This window comes from Balaenoptera ricei, chromosome 9 (assembly GCF_028023285.1).
Source record: "Balaenoptera ricei isolate mBalRic1 chromosome 9, mBalRic1.hap2, whole genome shotgun sequence".
NCBI lineage: Eukaryota > Metazoa > Chordata > Mammalia > Artiodactyla > Balaenopteridae > Balaenoptera > Balaenoptera ricei.
This window is the reverse complement of record NC_082647.1, coordinates 93,262,007-93,281,695: the sequence shown is the minus strand read 5'-3', so window position 1 is coordinate 93,281,695 and position 19,689 is coordinate 93,262,007. Positions and strand designations below refer to the sequence as shown.

The window sequence follows — 19,689 nt, the reverse complement described above, 5'->3', positions numbered from 1 at the left end:
TAAATAAAATTTAAAAAAAAATATTGGCTATATTCCCTGTGCTGTACATTATATCCTTGTACCTTATTTATTTTATACATAGTAGTTTGTACTTCTTAACTCCCTGCCCCTGTCTTGCTCCTCCCTCCTCCCCCCTCCCCCTCCGTACAGGTAACCACTAGTTTGTTTCTGTATCTGTGAGTCTGTTTCTCTTTTGTTATATTCATTCATTTTACTTTTTAGATTCCATATGTAAGTAATAATATACAGTATTAATCTTTCTTTGTCTGACTTATTTCACTTAGCACAGTATTCTCCAGGTCCACCCATGTTGTTGCAAATAGCAAAATTTCATTCTTTTTTTTAATTAATTAATTTATTTATTTTTGGCTGTGTTGGGTCTTAGTTTCTGTGCGAGGGCTTTCTCTAGTTGTGGCAAGCGGGGGCCACTCTTCATCGCGGTGCGCGGGCCTCTCACTGTCGCGGCCTCTCTTGTTGCAGAGCACAGGCTCCAGACGCGCAGGCTCAGTAATCGTGGCTCACGGGCCCAGTTGCTCCACGGCATGTGGGATCTTCCCAGACCAGGGCTCGAACCCGTGTCCCCTGCATTGGCAGGCAGATTCTCAACCACTGCGCCACCAGGGAAGCCCTCATTTTTTTTTATGGCTGAATAGTATTCCATTGTATGTATATACCACATCTTTGTTATCCATTCATCTGTTGATGGACGCTTGGGTTGCTTTTATATCTTGGCCATTGTAAATAATGCTGCTATGAACATTGGGGTGCATATATCTTTTTGAATTAGTGTTTTCATTTTCTTCTGATACATACCTAGGAGTGAAATTGCTGGATCGTATGGTAGTTCTGTTTTTAGTTTTTTGAGGAAACTCCATACTGTTCTCCATAGCGGCTGTACCAATTTACATTCCCATCAACAGTGTGCAAGGGTTCCCTTTTCTTCACATCCTCTCCAACATTTGTTATTTTTGATCTTTTTGATGATAGCCATTTTGACGGGTGTGAGGTGATATTTCTTTGTGGTTTTGATTTGCGTTTCCCTGATGATTAGTGATGTTGAGCATCTTTTCATGTACCTGTTGGCCATCTGTATGTCTTCTTTGGAAAAGTGTCTATTCAGGTCTGCCCGTTTTATAATTGAGTTATACTGTATTTTAAAATTCAAATTACTTTCACAAGCTAAGATTTTGATTAATTTTTAAAATTTAGTTTTAAATTTATTTATATCCATCCTATTGAGTCATCAGATTATTATCTTTAATATTTGGAGAATGAATGTCTTAGAAGAAAATTGCTGTTTTGTTTTAAACCTGATAGCTAAGTATATGTAATTTATATAGAGACCATACTTAGTGGAATATATCTGTGTTGTGGTTTTTTTTTTTTTTTTTCCCTGCACTGCGTGGCTTGTGAGATCTTAGTTCCCTGGCCAGGGATTGAACCCGGGCCCTTGCCAGTGAGAGAGCGTGGAGTCCTAACCACTGGACCGCCAGGGAATTCCCTATCTGTGGTTTTAATAGTGGACAAACAGAATGTACTTTACATTTCTAGCACATTTTGGTGAAAAGGGGAGAGAATTGTGCTTTTATTTTATTATAGCAAATTATATGTGTAAGTGAATTTACATATAGTATATATGTATTTTGCCATGAGGTGACCAGAACTATGAAGATTCAAATACCATATTTAAGGTTATAATCCAACAAATAGAGTCTGTATTACTTTACTCTTTAAAATTCAGTTTCTCCCAAATGTCCTTTGAAATATTTATGAATTTTAATAGGATATACTTTAAAAAAAATCATCAAAAGATATAGCCTCCTTTTAGGTAGCCTCAAAACAGACATAGGAGAGGAGGAAAAGTCAAATTTGTTTTAATTTAGTCTATTGTGTTAAAATTTCTAATATTTAGACGTGTTTCATTTTATTTTACTTGTAAACAAAGAACAACATTTGTAAACTTGGAAATTAATGTAAAGGTGTAATTTGAATGAAATGAGATGGCTAGGTCAGTAATGTTCTCTTCAATCAATGAAATGATCATTCCTACCTAAAATAGCAACATCTGGTTAAATCAAAGTTAGTTAAGTACTTAAGTTATAAGTCATTTGTCTTTAATATTACCACCCAAGAAGCTTTACCCATTTTTTCTGTTACTAAATGATACATGTTTTTACTTAACATTTAAACACAGAAATTTTACTCTAAGAGGGCTGAATGTTAAACTTGTTAATAACTAGTTCTGGTTTGTTTTTTAAAAAAAATATTTATTTATTTATTTGGTTGTGTCAGGTCTTAGTTGCGGCACGCAGGCTCCTTTAGTTGCGGCTTGAGGGCTCCTTAGTTGCGGTTTGCCTCCTCCTTAGTTGCAGCAGGCAGGTTCCTTAGTTGTGGCAGGTGGGCTCTTCAGTTGCAGCTTGCCAGCTCCTTAGTTGTAGCACGTGGACTCCTCAGTTGTGGCATGCAAACTCTTAGTTGTGGCATGCATGTGAGATCTAGTTCCCTGACCAGGGATCGAACCCAGGCCCCCTGCATTGGAAGTGAGCAATCTTAACCACTGCGCCACCGGGGAAGTCCTACTAGTTCTGGTTTTTTGATTATTAATTGTATTTATCCCTTCTCTATAGTTAAATACTGTTATAGTAGGGTTTTTGTTTGTTTTTTTTAAGAATGGAAGTAGTTATTTGAATTGCATGGCAACCACTAGGTAGAACTCCAAAATCTATTTCAGTTATTTGAGAAATGAGTTATTTCATGTTTTTGCCTATTAAATAAACTGTTATAATTTCAGACTTTACATTTCCTCAGAGTACATTGTCTCTGACTCCTAAATCCTAACATTCATATTAAAGAGCATTCTTTCTTTATTGGTGTATCTTTTGTATGCATGTATTTAGTTCTTGCACATACTCTCTTGGAAAAAAAGAGTCCAGTAGACCATATATGTGTTTGACTTTTGCTTTAAAAGTATGTTTAAAGTACCCATTTCTTTGCGAGAACTCATAAATTCAGTTGTGCTTAGTATTTTAGGATTCCCTCACTGAACATTCCTCCCTGCCCTAATTATTTCGTTGATAATTGAGTCACTGCCCAAATTATTCAGCTGATCCTTGTTGATGTTGATAATTGAGTCACTGCCCAAATTTTTCAGTTGATGTAGTAGAATGAACCAGCTGGATGGCAAAGACTTTCTTGATTCTGGCTTTGTTAGAACTGGTTAACAATTTAGATGAGTTATCTAAGTTTAAACAAGACAGAGAAGATTGAGGCACAGAAAATTTACTTATTTGTATGAAGTGGAAATATTACCTAATGTGACTTGTAAGTCAAATGAATATTTCAAAGCACTTGTAAATTTGTGTTTTACAATAGAAGGTGTTCGATTTCACTGAATGGTCTTGAGGTCTCTCAAAAACTCATGACCATTTGCAGATCCAAAACTGAAGCCACAAACTCAGAGTCACTTAACAGAATTGATATCAATTCTTATAAATTTGCTAAACTTCAACTTGATATTTTTAGCTTTGTTAGACTGAATTACAGAAATGCGTAGTGATGACTAATTTTCCTGTTGCGGTACTCTTAGTATATCTAAACATCTAAAGCCTAAATATTGTTGTAGAGTCAGATTTTAACTTTTAGCTCTCACAGTACTGGAGATGCTAGGAACTTTTGGGAGACAAGAAAAAGGTCAGATCATGAGTACAAAATGGGGACACAGACCCCAACTTTTTTTTGTAACTTGGGGATTGGAGCAAGGTTTTATGGTTCTGAGAAGTGAATTTGTGATAGTTCATGAAAACTTAACCTTGGAATTCTGGTAAATTTATTAAGGAATTAATGTATCATTGTTATACTGTTTTGCTTATTATGCTAAAAAATAAAATTCTCTAATGTTTTAGTCAAATGTTCTATTATGATAGAACTTTTATTGTCATGTTTTTGATGTGGGTGGGGGCTTAAATACATTGATACAGAATACTATCTGTATCAGCTGCAATTGTGGGAATTCACCTTGTGATATGAAAATATTTTAGAGTCTGTGTCTCTGATGTGATGAAAGCTCATCCATCTGGGTTTGCCTGGTATGGGACTTTCCATTTTAAAACTGGGATAGACCCAGGCAAACTGAGACAGTGTAGTTTCCCTACAGTTAGTGGCCACAAAGGCTAATCCAGAGAAAAAAATAATTAGGATTTTGCTTGAAGTTTGTTTATGAAAGGAAGTTGTTTAGCTTTAAAAATACTCTTGTTTACTACTGTTAGTATATGAGGTTTCTTTGCAAGATTTAAATGTGCTTTTGAAAACTTAGGTACTAATGATTCTTGAGGTATATAGGTTGTTTTATTTTGGTTGATATTCAAATGATACCCATTTGCTCACACTGTACAATTATTGTTTTCTTCAGCAATCCGAGGTAAATCTTTCCAGTTAAGGAAACTCAAACTCAAGGAATTTAAGTGATTTCTGGAGGTCACATAGCTGGTAGATAGCAAAGGTAGATAGATTTGGGACCTAGGACTTTTGGTTCTCAAGCTCTAGTAGATTTTCATCAGAAAAATGTAAACTGGATCCTAGTTAACATGCTAAGATCTAGAAGGGAAGATCATTCCTGGTGGCCTTTTGGGCATACAAACTACTGGTGATGGTTAAATGCAAAGTTTTCAGAGGGTCTACTTTTGAAAATTCTGACAAAAAGATATGAACCATTTAGGAAAATATAGGTACAGGAACTTTTGAATATAATTTCAGTGGCACTGTAGATCAAATAATAAACTCCTCTGTTATAAGGATAAATTATAGTTAGTTGTCTGGAATTACGCTGTTTATCTCAACTGTGTTTTCATAAGCAGTGTGTAGGAATAGCTAGAGAAGGTGTAAAATAGCTTGATTTTGTGCTGATCTTTTCTTTTTTTTTAAGTGCCTTATTTTTTTTTACTGTTTGTGAAAGGCTTTTTTGTTGTTGTTTTGCTTGCCACACATTATGTTCTAATATTTTCAGACAACATAATTTAGTGTTATCCAATGATAACAGGCATTATCTTATGTTTAACTTAATTAAATCCATATCCTTCAGGTAAAAAGAACGTATTCTCACGGTACTTATAGAGCTGGCCCAATGCGACAAATCAGCTTGGTGGGAGCGGTAGATGAAGAAGTGGGAGATTACTTCCCTGAGTTCCTTGACATGTTGGAAGATTCACCATTTTTAAAAGTAAGAGAAAACAATATCAAGCAGTCTAAGTTGTGGGAGTTACTTTCATGCTACAAGTGATAACAGATCATGGCTGTTTCAGAATTATAAAAACTTTAATTTCATTTGAATTATAAGGAAGGAAAGGAAGAGATGACAAAGTAGAAGTAATTCTTGTGTAGTGTGTGTGTGTGACTTCTCAGGTACTAATTTTAATGACAGAGCTAAGTGGTGGACCAGAAAATAACACTTGCCTGTAGCTGCCACTTTAGGAAAATAAGTTCCATCCGTTTATCAGCTTTTTATAAACTGAGTGCCAGAGGATTTAAGAGGTACAGGAAGGATGCCTACTAAATTAAAGTGTTCAGGACAAGGGAATGGCAGTTTGGGTTTGTGGAAAACTGGCCTGGGAAGTTATATAACTGTATTTCAATCTTGGAGATCCTAGCTGGGTTGGGCAAGCCGTTTAAACTTTCTGGGCTTCAGTTTCCTCATCCATAAAATAAGGTATTTAAACTATGCAGCTTTAAGGCCCCTTTAAATTCTTTAAATGATTTTTAGCCAGATTCTGTTCTCTTTTTTTTTTCCCAATATTTTTCCATATTTTTTTCCAGAAAATATTTCTTCTTATGGGCGGCTGGGGCTATCCTATTGAGAGAAAAATCTCTGATCTATGTAGTTAGGTCAGTTATTTAATCAGTAATTCAAAGGTCAAAATGTGACAAGATCAGTTTAGTATTTGCCACATAATCTGTTAAACATCTCTTCTTTTTTCACTTCTGCATGCTCAATTTTCTAGTCTATATGTGTATATATATCTTTTTCTTCCTTTTCTTTTTCACCCTACTCCATTCCCCTTTTATTTCCTTTTTTGTTCCTTTTAAACCTTTGGTTCCTTGTCTGTTTCTCCCAACTAGTGACATGGAATTTGGTTGCATTTATTTTGAGTGCTATTTTAAAAACACTGTCATTTAAATATTTATGTTTCAGATGTTAATTTTAAAAGCAAATGAGCTAAATGCATTCTTTCTGGAGAAATTTAATTTGACAAGCTCCCCTTTTTGAAAAGGGGGTATGGTTTTTAAAAAAATACCCATTTTGTCACCATTCCATGGATAGTGGCCCTTGGTCATTTCTCTTTTCTTTTCAAAGATGTTAATTCCTGCTTTTAGACCAGCAACCTTTTCAAGAAACTACTACACAGAAATAAATTTTGATTTTGGTTTAGTTTTCCTTTTTGTTTTGTTAGGTTTTGATTATAACTAATCAGAGGTATATCCCCCCCCTTTTTTTTGAGGTATCCATTTTTTAAACTCAGTTGTTCATTTTTATAGATTCTCATGGAAGACACTTATTTTGCCAACTAATTAACATCATATGACCCATATATTTGGTAGAAGGAAGAATAGTAAATGATAAATACAGTGAATCATACCTCTGGCAGGGTTGGGGAAGTGGGGGAAACCATCCAAGAATAATTACTCTCTTGTTGTGTTTGAAATAGAACATTATGAAGGAAAATTTATGAATATGTATGAATATATTTAAAATAGGTATGTATTTTAAATGTATATATGAAATTTTGTCAAGGGGACAATAGTCTTTAATGTATATTTGAAGATACATTTTAAAAATAATTAATTTCTCTGTAATTATTTGCCTCTAGTGTACACTGCCATGGGGGACACTATCTAGTCTAAAATTAGAGAGTCGAAAAGATAGTGATGATGGTCCCATCATGTGGGTACGCCCGGGAGAACAAATGATCCCTGTGGCTGATATGCCAAAGTCACCTTTCAAAAGGAAAAGGTATGTTGGATATAAATGTTTTTTGCTGGGGATGGGTATTTGTACATTGGTATGTGTATATTTGTTGAAATTTGGAGGAAGAAGGAAGGGAAAATTTAGAGTGTAATTGAAATGTAAGTTCAAAAATGGTTACACATGCTGATATAATTTCTTATAAGTATCAAATATAAATAAAACATGAAAAATGTAGGCAAATGACAATAAATTGTAACTAGGAATGGAAAAAATATCATTCACAACAGAGGCATAAACTGCTTTGGAATAAATTTAATAAATATTCAGAAATAAATTTAAATAATATTCATTTTAAGAAAACTAAAACATCTTATAAAAGATATAGAATAAGATCTAAACAAATGTTTAGATCTATGTTCTGGATTGGACAAAAATGATAGTCCTTTGGAATTTTTAGCATTACAAATGGACTCATACTTCCAGCACTGGATAAAATAATTTTAAAGTTCATAAGGAAGAATAAATAAAGTCAGTCTAGAAAACTGTGAAAAAGAAGATAAGTATGAGGGGGACCTTGTCTTACTCGATATTAAAAAGTACTGTAAAGCTCAAAAAGATCATTGGAATAGGATAGAGTACACAAACAGATCAAAGTATATTGGGAGCTTAATGAGATAAGTGGGAAAAGAAAAATTTATTTAATGAATAATGCTGGCATAAATGGGAGTCCATTTGAAGGAAAACAAAGCCATAACCCCAATGTTATACAAGAAGTAAGGGATTTGAACATAATAAGTAAAAAATAAAAATATTAGAATAAAATGCTTAAGCTTAGGAGAGATCTTCCTAAGCAAAGATTAAAAAATACAATGATAATACTATTTGTGAGAGAAAAGACATAAACAACAAAGTTCAAAACTATGATAGACTGGACTAAAACATTTGTAACATGTGACAGACTAAAGTTAATATACAAAGAGCATTTCTAAATTGAGAAGAAAAATGTAAAACAACCCAATAGAAAAATAGGCCCCAGGTAGTCGATTGTATATTAAGTATATATTAAAAGAATTATGAGATATTATTTTTACCCATTACATTGGCAAAAATTATTAACAGAGCGAGTATATTACAGGCTGGTAGGTACGTGAGGAAACAGGGTAATATATATTATTGGTCGATGGGTGAGCTTCTGTAATCATTTTTTAGAAGTAATCTAAAATAGCTCATAAAGTTTAACATATATATACTCCTTGAACCAGGACCCCTACTTTTGGGAATTTGTCCCAAGAAATAAAAGCACTAAAGGTAAATGTATAAGAATGTTAATTGCAGCATTTATTATATTGAGATAAATTTTAAAATAGTCTGAATGTCCATTAACAGGAGAATGGTTGAATACATTTTGGTACATTCCTGTTAAAGAATGTGGTGAAATAGTTAATTTCATAATATGAAATTTTGTCTGTTGAGCTGGATATCCATGACACTTGAAAAGAGCAAAATGTAGAGTATATGTCCAGTATGATTCTATTTTTATGAAAATAAATTAAAAAAACATGTATAAGAGTATATTTATGTAAGCACAGAGGAAAGTGTAGAAGAATGTACACTAGCTTAACATTGATGGGAATGGAGTGGGTGATCCTGGGGGAGATAATACATTTTTTAGATGTCTAAAGATGGTCTCACTGGTTATAAATTTAAAAAGAAAAAACAGAACAGGGAGAAATGGTCATAGAGTAAAATGTAGGTTATATGAGGGCAGGGACAATGTTGTGCTTGTTACTAATGTGTCTCTAGCACCTAAACAGAGTGCCTGTTTAATAAATAAATTTTGGTTCAATGAAATTTTTACAAGTTAATTTTTAAGTTGGTAGTAAATGGTAAACTTGGTGTGTATCTCAGTGATTCTTAATTTGGATTTACAAATCATTTTGAGAATCTGAAAGACTCTCCCTAGAATAATGCAGATATATACAAACTTTTACATGTAATTTAAGGGAGTTCACCAGCCCCTTGAGGAACTTGTAATCCTCAGGGATTACAATCCATGGTATATGTGGTCGTTTCACATCACGTTATAGTCTGACCAACTAATGACAACACTGCCCTAGGCACTGTGCCAAATGCTTTAATAAAGTCTTAATTCATTAGAATGTGGTATAATGAGACCAGACTTGGTTTGAAAGCCTGTTAGCTTTCCACAGAAAGCAACATCATCATCTAGCTTTCTAATACCTGTAAAACATTAATCACAAACAGCAAAAAAGTATGTTAAAGCATTGTGTGTGTGTCTGTGTGAAAGTTTATATAAAACTGTAAGACAAGAGTGCACAAAGAGGGGCTTCCCTGCTGGCGCAGTGGCTAAGAATCCGCCTGCCAATGCAGGGGACACGGGTTCGAGCCCTGGTCCGGGAAGATCCCACGTGCCGTGGAGCAACGAAGCCCATGCTCCACAACTACTGAGCCTGCGCTCTAGAGCCCGCGAGCCACAGCTACTGAAGCCCGCACGCCTAGAGCCCGTGCTCTGCAACAAGAGAAGCCACCGCAATGAGAAGCCTGTGCACTGCAATGAAGAGTAGTAGCTCCCGCTCGCCGCAACTAGAGGAAGCCCACGCACAGCAACGAAGACCCAACACAGCCAAAAATAAATAAATAAATTAAAAAAAAACGAGTGCACAAAGAGTAGTAAAGTAGTAGAGATTGAGGGTGGGAAGTTAGAGAACCAAAAAGGAAGAGTGACCCTAGGGGATAGACTAGGATGAGACGAGAAAACAATGGGGGCAATCCTGATTTGTCTCTGGAAGCAACAGAAAAATCATACAGGGATATAAATAAGATGATGACTCCCAAAATAAATTCTTCTCACCCAGTTCCCCTTCTGCAGCAAAATTGGAGAGGGTTTCTGCAGTGAGTGAGGCCAGGTAGTCAGCAGCTTCTGTATGCATATGGATTCTAGAAGGTGAGCAGTGGAGGAGAGGCCCAGTGGGAGATGTCTGTCCTCCAGGGTGGAGCTAAAGTGTTTTTTTTCTCCTTACCTTCAGTGAACCGTGCATGTTTTATGGAAGCACTTATTGCCTAGTGTTTTCTTGCTGTTTATTTTTTGGTCTATCTCTCACTAGAATATAAACTCCTACGAGAGTAAGGAACTTGTCTGTCTTATTCACTCCTGTCTTGTTCAGTAGCTCCAGTGCCTAGATAGTGCCTGACACAGAGTAGGTGTTCTGTAACTATTAATGCATATAAAAAAGTTAAACCTGTCAGTACATGAATACAAATGTTTGAAGGCAATTAAGCCTTAATATACATAAGCCTGCCTCTCTCTGTCTCTTTATATATATAATTTTGTTTTAACAGAACTACCAATGAGATAAAAAACCTGCAGTACCTACCTCGAACTAGTGAGCCTCGTGAGATGCTCTTTGAAGACAGAACAAGAGCTCATGCAGATCATATAGGACAAGGTTTTGAACGACAGACTACAGCTGCTGTTGGAGTGTTGAAGGCTGTGCACTGTGGAGAGTGGTATATATTAACTACTGCTATTTAATGGCTTCTAAAATTTTTCTTGGGAAGTTTTTCAATAATTCTTCTTACTGTGGGGGGAAAAGTTTCATTTTCCCCTGTATTTGGATATCCTAGTTGTATAATTGTACTAAAGAAGATTTTCAATTGCTAGAATCTAGATTTTATCTTTTGGGCTTGACTGAAGTAGTTTCATTTTCTACGTGACTAGAGTTGAAAACAGTTGTCTTATCTAAGGTAATGGAAAACGTAAGGTTCACTTGGTGCTTATTGTATGCCCATTTACAAATGTTCAGTTAATTTTCTCTACTTTTAGGCCCGTATTTATTGCACAAGGAGACTGAGGCTCAGGACTATCAAGTAATGTTGTCATAGTCATATAGTTAATAAGTGGTAGGGCTGAGTCTGATTTCAGAACTGACTCCAAATTCTTGTGTTTTTTCTTTATACTGTTTTAACTTGCTATCTTTCTAAGGTTTGGTATCTACTAAGTGTTTGTTTACCTTACTATATTAATTTTTTCTGGCTTTGCTTGGAAGTTTCACTGACTCTTTTGATAGATTAGAAGAATGAATAATTTTCTTAATGAAAATGGATAATATACTTAGAGGTGGTCATCCCATACATTAAAAAATTTCCATTTATCATAGAGCAAAGCTGTATTTATACTGTAAGATAACTTTGCTCAATTAGGTTTTTGTTTTCAAATTGAGTATTGTTTGGGTATGAAACTTAAGATGGAATATGCTGTTTTGCTTATTAAAGCAGTTGAATTAGATACTAAGTATGCAAGAAATTTTTCTAAGTAAAAAGAAACTGTTTTTAATTCTGAAAGTATAAAATGTCAGTATTGTTGCATAGATTCCTAAGATGATGTGAAAAATATTGCCTGTATTTTCTATACGAGGAAATTTTTTCAGAGGCTGTGAATACAAGATTGACCCTTTATTCAAAAGGGAAAATTTAAAGTAATATTTTATAAATTAATACCGAGTGGGGAGGCCACTGTAAACTGACCTTCTTTCTTAACATAAATGAAGCTTTATCAACTTCAGATATACAAAGTAACTAGTACTGAACTAACCCTAAGAGGTCCTTAGGAAAATGACATTAATAGCTTATAATTCAATAATAATAATTTATAATTGTGTTTAAGTTAAATGGTAATTATCAAATATCTGTGGTTGTTCCCATATAGTTTCTAATTCCTTACTATAATCTGGTTTAAAATAACTAATTTTGTCAAAGAGTAAGGGCAAATTTATCTCTTTGGAAATCATTACAACAAACCCCTGTTTCAAATTAATGAGATTTTTCTTGAATGTTTGGTATAAAGGATTTAAGAGTGGCATCAAAATTTATTTAGGGTGAACTCTGATTTATAGATAGTATTTGTTAAAGTTAGCTACACAGTTACATTTTTTTTTTTCAGAGATAAATATTCTTGCTTCTTGGCCTTAACTTTGTTTAAATCTCTCTTAAGCTCCTTTAAATTATTGTTGGTATATGCTTTCTTCTCCACTTTATATGTGATTTGATGTTAGAGATTGTGTCCTGTCCTTCACAGGCCCATCATAGTTCCCTATAAATAGTTACTGAATGAAAAAACACTTGAAGCTAGCAATTTCACAGTGAAAAAGACTGTTGTCGAAGTATGAATATATTAGGTGGCCAGATTTAATTTGAGACAGATTTTGGAATGAGATGTTGCTAGCTATGAGTTTTCTCAGTATTGTAAAATACAGTTTGCTTTCTATACCAATGCTGCTTTAATCTCTTAGTATTAAAGATGTTAAGAAAATAATTTCGTTGATGCTTTAAGAGGGTTTCATGGCTCTGATGCAAACGTGGTCTATGATCCCTTTATTGTTATTTCTTGCTGTTAAATTAAGCTATATTAAGGAAATTGGTGCTTTCTCTTAGTGTTCTCCTTATCTTAGTGTTTTGAGTTCTACTTTTTTTCTCAGGGAGACATTAGGCATTAGAGTATTAGATTCTTTTTTTTAATTAATTAATTAATTTTTTTATTTATTATTTTTGGCTCTGTTGGGTCTTCATTGCTGCACGCAGGCTTTCTCTAGTTGCAGTGAGTGGGGGCTACTCTTCATTGCGGCACGTGGGCTTCTCATTGCAGTGGCTTCTCTTGTTGTGGAGCACGGGCTCTAGGCGTGCGGGCTTCAGTAGTTGTGGCTCACCGGCTCTAGAGCACAGGCTCAGTAGTTGTGGCACACGGGCTCATTGCTCCATGGTGTGTGGAATCTTCCCAGACCAGGGCTTGAACCCATGTCCCCTGCATTGGCAGGCAGATTCTTAACCACTGCGCCACCAGGGAAGTCCAAGACTCTTGACTTTATCTTAGAGCCAGGCTTAACACCAATTTGAGATAAAGGACTGGGATTGATAGAGACTACAAAGAAATCTTAAACTAGATAGACTTGTGAAGTGTTGATCAATTTTATATCACTTTTTAGTATTAGGAAGATAGAATTCACATAGATTTATATATTTAAGGTTGCTTCTTGAAATCCAGTTTTTTGAAAAATCAACTATTGAAGTATAATTTGTATTCAGTAATACACACACTTGTTATAAGTGTACAGTTTGATGTGTTTTGACACATTTATACAGCCATGTTACCATTACCACAACTAAAATATAGAACATTTTGTTTCCTTCATATACCTTGGCAGTTAATCTCCCCCCATTCTTACCCCAGCTCCAGACATCTATAAATCTATTTTCTGTCTTTATAGGTTAGTATTGCCTAGTCTAGAATCTCATTTAAATAGAATCGTATGTTGCCTGACTTCTTTCACTCAGCATAATGTTTTTGACATTCATCTATATTGTTATGTGTATTAGTAGTAGTTCATTCCTTCTTGTTGCTGAGTGGTATGTCATTGTATGGATACATCACAATTGATTTATCCATTCACCTGATGATAGACATTTGAATTCTTTCCAGTTTGGGGTTTTTATGAATAAAGCTCTTAAGAACATTCCCTTTCAAGCCTTTGTGTGCACATATAATTTCATTTCATTTCAGTAAATGCATAGAAATGGAATTACAGGGTCTTAGAGTAAGACAAAATAATTGTGTATAGGGATAGTTCTAAGTCTACAAAAGAAGTACTAGGATTTGTCTAAGTCACAAGATAAGACAATATTGAAAAGTCACTTGTATATATTTTAATTCTATATATTAGCAATAAACACTTTGAAACATTTTGAAAATGAAAAGAAAAATAATGCCAACTTATAAAAACATAAAAATTATGAAATACTTAGAGATATATTTTTTAAATAAATGACATACTGGAAACTACAAAACACCAATGAGAAAAATTAAATAAGACTTACAGAAATGTTAGAGATATACCTTGTTTATGGATTGAAAGACTCAGTATTATTAATATGTCAGTTCATTCCTTTTCCCCACTTTTTTTTTTTTCAGGTTAACTTTTTTTTTTTTTAACATCTTTATTGGAGTATAATTGCTTTACGATGGTGTGTTAGTTTCTGCTTTATAATATCCCCACTTTTCTTTCTTACCTTTTTTAGCATTTCATTATACCTCCACTATTTGTTTACTAGTGGTTACTCTAAAGTTATCATAGTGTACCTTCAAATAATATTATACCTGCTATGTAATGTGTAAGAACTTTCAATAGTATACTGCCATCTCTCCCTGCTCCCATTTATGGCCTTTGTGCTAATTATTATTAATACATTTTGCTTTATGTATGCTATAACCATCTGCCCCAAATATGTTGCTTTCTTTGGCATTAAGGAATTATTTCTGAAGAGATTTTTAAGATGAGAATAAAATATCTTTCATATTTACTATTACTTGCACGCTACATTCCTTTGAATAGATCTACATTTTCATCTAAATATCATTTTCCTTCAGCCTGAAGAAGTTCTTTAACATTCTTTGTTGTACTGGTCTTCTGGTGACAGATTCTCTCAGTTTTTGTTTGTCTGAAAATGTTTTTATTTCACACTTTCTTAAGGATATTTTGGGGGTTATAGAATTCTAGACTGACTTTTTCTTTCAGTACTTTAAAGATAGTGTGCTCTCTTCTGGCTTGCATTGTTTCTGATGAGAAGCCTGCAATCATTCTTACCCTCCTTCCCTGTATATTAATGTGATGCATGAGTTTTAGATTTTATCACTGGTCTTTTAAAATTTGGTTATGATTTGCCTTGGTATGATTTTGGGGCGGGGGGGGGGTTGGTATTTATGTTGCTTGGGATTTTATTCCAAAATCCATTTTGAGCATCTTTTATAAACATGTATTTGTATATTCTTAATTGAAGAATTGGGGGATTTTTTTTAGTATTATATTTAAAGACTCTATTAACCTCAGCAAGTAGGATGGTAACAGTTTATTTTATAAGTACTTTTCTAATGCATGTCTCTTAATTTTTAAGAGTTATTTAGGGATTTTTGGTGTCATTGCAGTTATATATGTCTGTATTGAAAGAATGTATTCCTTTCCCCCTATATTTACCTCTAAATTTTATATTATGTAGTATTTTTAATTTAGCACTTAATTTGTTGAAGTATTGACAACAAATTAAAGACTTTAAGTTAAAGTCTTAACTTTAAGACTAAACACTTAGTTTTTTGATTTGCATAATTAATCAATTCAAGTCAATTTAATTTTTTAAAATATGATTACACATAGCTATAATAAAATGAGGTGAGGCTGCTCCTAGAAATCCCCACCTCTTTGCAAGAGCCCTAATGATATGTCTGCCTCCTACCCCTTAAAATTCCCTTACTCTTCTCCCTTCAGGGAGAAGGTGTTTTTAGAGCATGAGCTCTCCCTTCTCCATTCCTTGATTAATGAATAAAGTTTCTGCTCTGCTATACCAAAATGTGTGTGTAGTGTGTGTGTGTGTGTGTGTGTGTGTGTGTGTGTGTGTATAAATAATAAAATGAGTTGTTTTTATCCATATTTAGATTGAAAATCATGGTGTTATCCCTTCGTTTAAATATGTAAAGTGGTCTTCTAATTACAGTTTACTTCTAAGATAATACTTTGGTTTTGACCATAAACTATTTTTGCTTTGAATTTAATAAGGACTTAGCAGAGTGAAACATTAATGGCAGACTCTTCATTATCTCATGTTCTTTTTTAGGCCTGATCAACCCCGAATAACCAAAGATGTAATTTGTTTCCATGCTGAAGATTTCTTAGAAGTAGTTCAGCGAATGCAGTTAGATTTACATGAACCTCCACTGTCCCAGGTATATTTTAAACTATTATTATCTTCAATTTAATTTTTATTGTGGAAAAGACTTATTGGTATTTCTTGTTTTGTTTTGTTTTATTTTAGTGTGTCCAGTGGGTTGATGATGCAAAACTTAATCAACTGAGGAGGGAAGGCATTCGCTATGCCAGGATTCAGCTGTATGATAATGACATTTATTTTATTCCGAGGAATGTTGTTCATCAGTTCAAGACAGTTTCAGCTGTATGCAGTTTAGCATGGCATGTTCGTCTCAAGTTATATCACTCAGAGGAGGACACTGCTCAGAATACAGTTACTCATGAAACACGCACGTCACCAGATTCCACATCATCAGTTCTTGGACCTCACACTGACAGCATGATTTGTGCTGTAAGCAAAACCTCCTTGGATTCTGTTTTTTCAGACAAACTTCATTCTAAATATGAATTACAGCAGATTAAACATGAACCTATTGCATCTGTAAGAATCAAGGAAGAACCTGTGAATGTTTATATTCCTGAAAAGACTGGAGCACCAAATAATATGGATGGCAAGAATGTTAAAGCAAAATTGGATCATGTTCAATTTACAGAATTTAAGATTGATGTGGACTCTAAATTTGAAAATAGCAACAAAGATTTAAAGGAAGAAATGTGTCCTGGAAGTCTCATAAGTCTAGTTGATACAAGGCAACATAGTTCAACACATTCAAATCAAGAGAGAAAAGATGATAACATTTTGTGCTAAATTTGTATATACCATTTAAAATTGTTTTTTTTTCTTAAACTTAATAATGTAATAAAGATTCATGAATTCTGAAAGCAAGCCAAGAACTTGCTCCCAAGTCTGTTACAAATTATAGTTTATGTAGCTTTGTAACATTCCTCAGTGCCTGTCCATAACTGTGAAGTATCAAAGCACTTAGGGCCAGATGCACTGTAAGCATTGCAGGTTTAAACAAAAGGAGTCTTTAAGGAAATCATTTGAGTTGGAGTTGTAGGTTTTAGAATTGAGCTGACATTAACATATATATATATTTTGTAATATGAGCCAGAATTCTTTTTTGACAATTTAAGGCTTTTCCATAGAGCTTATTTATACTGATTTTTTTTTTCATTTTAAATGTGTCAGCACTGTAGTGTAAATAGCTTTTAAAAAATCTTTTTAGTGTGATTTATACTGAAATGTGAGCCACTTAATAAAGGTTCATAATAATATGTTTTCTGTTGGGTCTGCAAAAAAACCCCACCAAACTGACAATTCAGTTAAATCATTTATTTGATCTATTATGTTTCTGCTGGTATATCCACTTAGAGTGCTAATGGAGTGCAAATGTATGTATTCAAATCTTGTGAATATTTAAATTCCCCACACTGTGCAAGCATTTTTAAAACCAAGATTCAGTTATGAAAGCATATTTATATGTGTGTGTGTATGTATGGGGATATATATATATGTTATCATATTTTGCATAACTTCTTAAATTGCTGAATAAGATGAATATGTGAAACTTCCTATACTCCCTGGAATACATTTTTAAATATTTATATTCAACATTAAGAGAGCAGTTTAGGTAATAGAAACAATTTTATAAGTTGGGAGAAACAAGGTCAGTTAGTGATATTTAACCCTTTAACTAATGAAGTTATGTGACCTGATTATGTAGCCCTATAACGTGAATTTTCTTTGTAGTGTATGGAATAAGAAGTTGAGAAAATTTTCTTACTAATCAGCACCCATACTATACCTAATAGTAGCTGAGAAAAAATGTTCAGTTACAGAAAGTTTAATTCTGAGCAGTTAAAATCCTCTATTACATTTTTCTTGAGGAACAGGAGGAAAATACGGCAAATACAAAATATTAAAATAAGGGCAGTGACTCAACTGCCATATACAGAGAGATAACTAACAAAATAAGGTTTGTTACCTCATCTTTCTAAGCATCCCTCTCCCTACCCTAGCAAGGTAAACAACTTAGAGTACTTTTTTCTTTTTTCAAAAGAAGCTCTAGAAAGTAAAATTGGGATAGGAAACAGGATTGCCAGTGCCTAGCTAAAGATGATTAAAACAAATCTCTTCAATAATGGACTTCAGCACTGTTTCAGATTGCTTCCACTACTGTAATTAAAAGTCAAACAAATGTCTTCAGTGTATGCTTTGATGTTAGGAACTCTGCTGGTTGCAAATCTATTTTCTTTTACTTGAATTTGGTATTTTTCTGGGCTCATACTTCGGTTGATTACTTTCAAATGGGGTTCTTTGTACTGCCTTTTGAGCTAGTGTTGCTATTTCACTTTCAGTGGCTTCTGCTCCAGCCTCTTTTGTGGTACCCATAAAACTGCTTATCTCTCTGGTTAGGGAGAAGCTTACTTAGAGGCATTTCACCAGAAAAAATAAATTGCAGCAATGATGTCATTTGTGGCCTCCAGTTTAAAAGGGTAGGCAAATATTGTAAGGAAATCTCAGTGGTTTGTAGAATATCAGTATATTTGCAACATAGGAATTTTCATGACGTAAGGAGAGTATAAATCATGCAAATGTAAATAGGGATTTTGTTTTATATATTACGTATCCTGCTCCTCACCACCTTTATCTTCTATTTTTAGCTAAATTTATGTATTTTCACCTACCTTTTTGGGAGACAAAAGTTTATAACAAACCAGTATTGAAAATTGAGAGAGAATGTGGTAAAAATGTTTAGGTTTTTCTTTCTTTAAGTGAAGGGTAACATATTTAACAAGGTTCGTTTTAGCTCCAGTTTTCCAGTGTCATACACATAGATGCATGAGACCATACTGTAATAAAATGTCTTTAGGGTATCCCTCCAAAATATATGAGCCTTAAACTTTTAACTTAAAGACATACCTAAAACAACCAGAGTGGTCGCTTTTAAGTGTAGTTTCCTATATAACCTATAGTCAAAATTCTCCATACTTTGACATTTTAATTGTTTTGTAAAATGCATACATCTCTGTGGAGGTGAAATACAAGTCAGTGAACACAGATTTCAAGTTACAGCCTTGTCACCTTGAGTAATGCTTATGTTCCTGTCTTATGGGTTATAATTTAAAAATTCTCTTCAGATGCAATCTGAGAAGTTGTTGGCTACGTTTGTTACATACAAATAATTTTTATTTCAATATTGTATTATATTAATGGTTTCCTAGTTAGTACATTCCAGTTCTTATCTGAACACGACTTTTTTTCTGTTATTTCCAGTTTCTTGGACCAGAATAATGAAGCACTTAAGATACAGTTTCTATGTGAACTTATACTATATAGAATAAATAGTTGTTATGTAAATTATTAAATTGCCATACAGACCTTTACAAAAAAAAAAAAAAACTAAGGTACCTCAGTGGTGTCTGCTACAGTGATTTTTTTCTTTTTAATTATTTTTGTTCATATCCTTTTAGCTAAGTAATATATATTCCATACTCAGGTTAGCTGGTTAGCTATCAAAAGAATTAAGCATTTGTGATATTTGGTTGAAAACTTTACTAAAGCCATATTCATTATCGTCTTTGTCACTACAGCTGTTGACCTTAAATAAAGATTAGGTTGATCTAGCACAACACTCTGTGTGTGTGTGCATGTGCCTGTGCGCGCGTGTGTGTATAAGGTTATTGGAAATACTGTTTGTTTCCGCATATATTCATTTTTAATCCATTCTTTAATTCTGTGGGGGAGGGTGGTCATGGAGGGTAGGAAATATTTTATTTCTTGGATTAAGTCTTCAAGGTATTTCATTAGTGTTCCTGAGTGTAAAATAGGTTTTTCCCAAATACTTATGGCAGGTAAGATCATCTTTGTAAATAATAGATTAGCACTGTTTTGGTAAATTTGGATTCAGTCATTTTTTGGATAGTTTCATTGTCATGTAAAGCAAATATCTCAGTTCATTTTGCATTTTTAGCGAAGGTGCAGGATTTATTTTTGGAGTTTGAGAGGAATTTTCCTTG

The 19,689-nt window shown here is 33.8% G+C and overlaps 1 protein-coding gene across 1 annotated transcript in view; it reads left to right on the top strand.

Moving 5' to 3' along the window:
- RSBN1L (round spermatid basic protein 1 like) overlaps positions 1 to 19,689 on the top strand; it is a 65,382-nt gene extending 45,693 nt beyond the window's left edge. Inside the window, exons 4-8 of the mRNA XM_059934093.1 lie at positions 5,078 to 5,215; positions 6,861 to 7,003; positions 10,319 to 10,486; positions 15,635 to 15,743; positions 15,833 to 19,689. Coding sequence (XP_059790076.1) covers positions 5,078 to 5,215; positions 6,861 to 7,003; positions 10,319 to 10,486; positions 15,635 to 15,743; positions 15,833 to 16,474 — 1,200 coding nt within the window. The 3' untranslated portion in view covers positions 16,475 to 19,689. The remainder of the gene's footprint in view (positions 1 to 5,077; positions 5,216 to 6,860; positions 7,004 to 10,318; positions 10,487 to 15,634; positions 15,744 to 15,832) is intronic.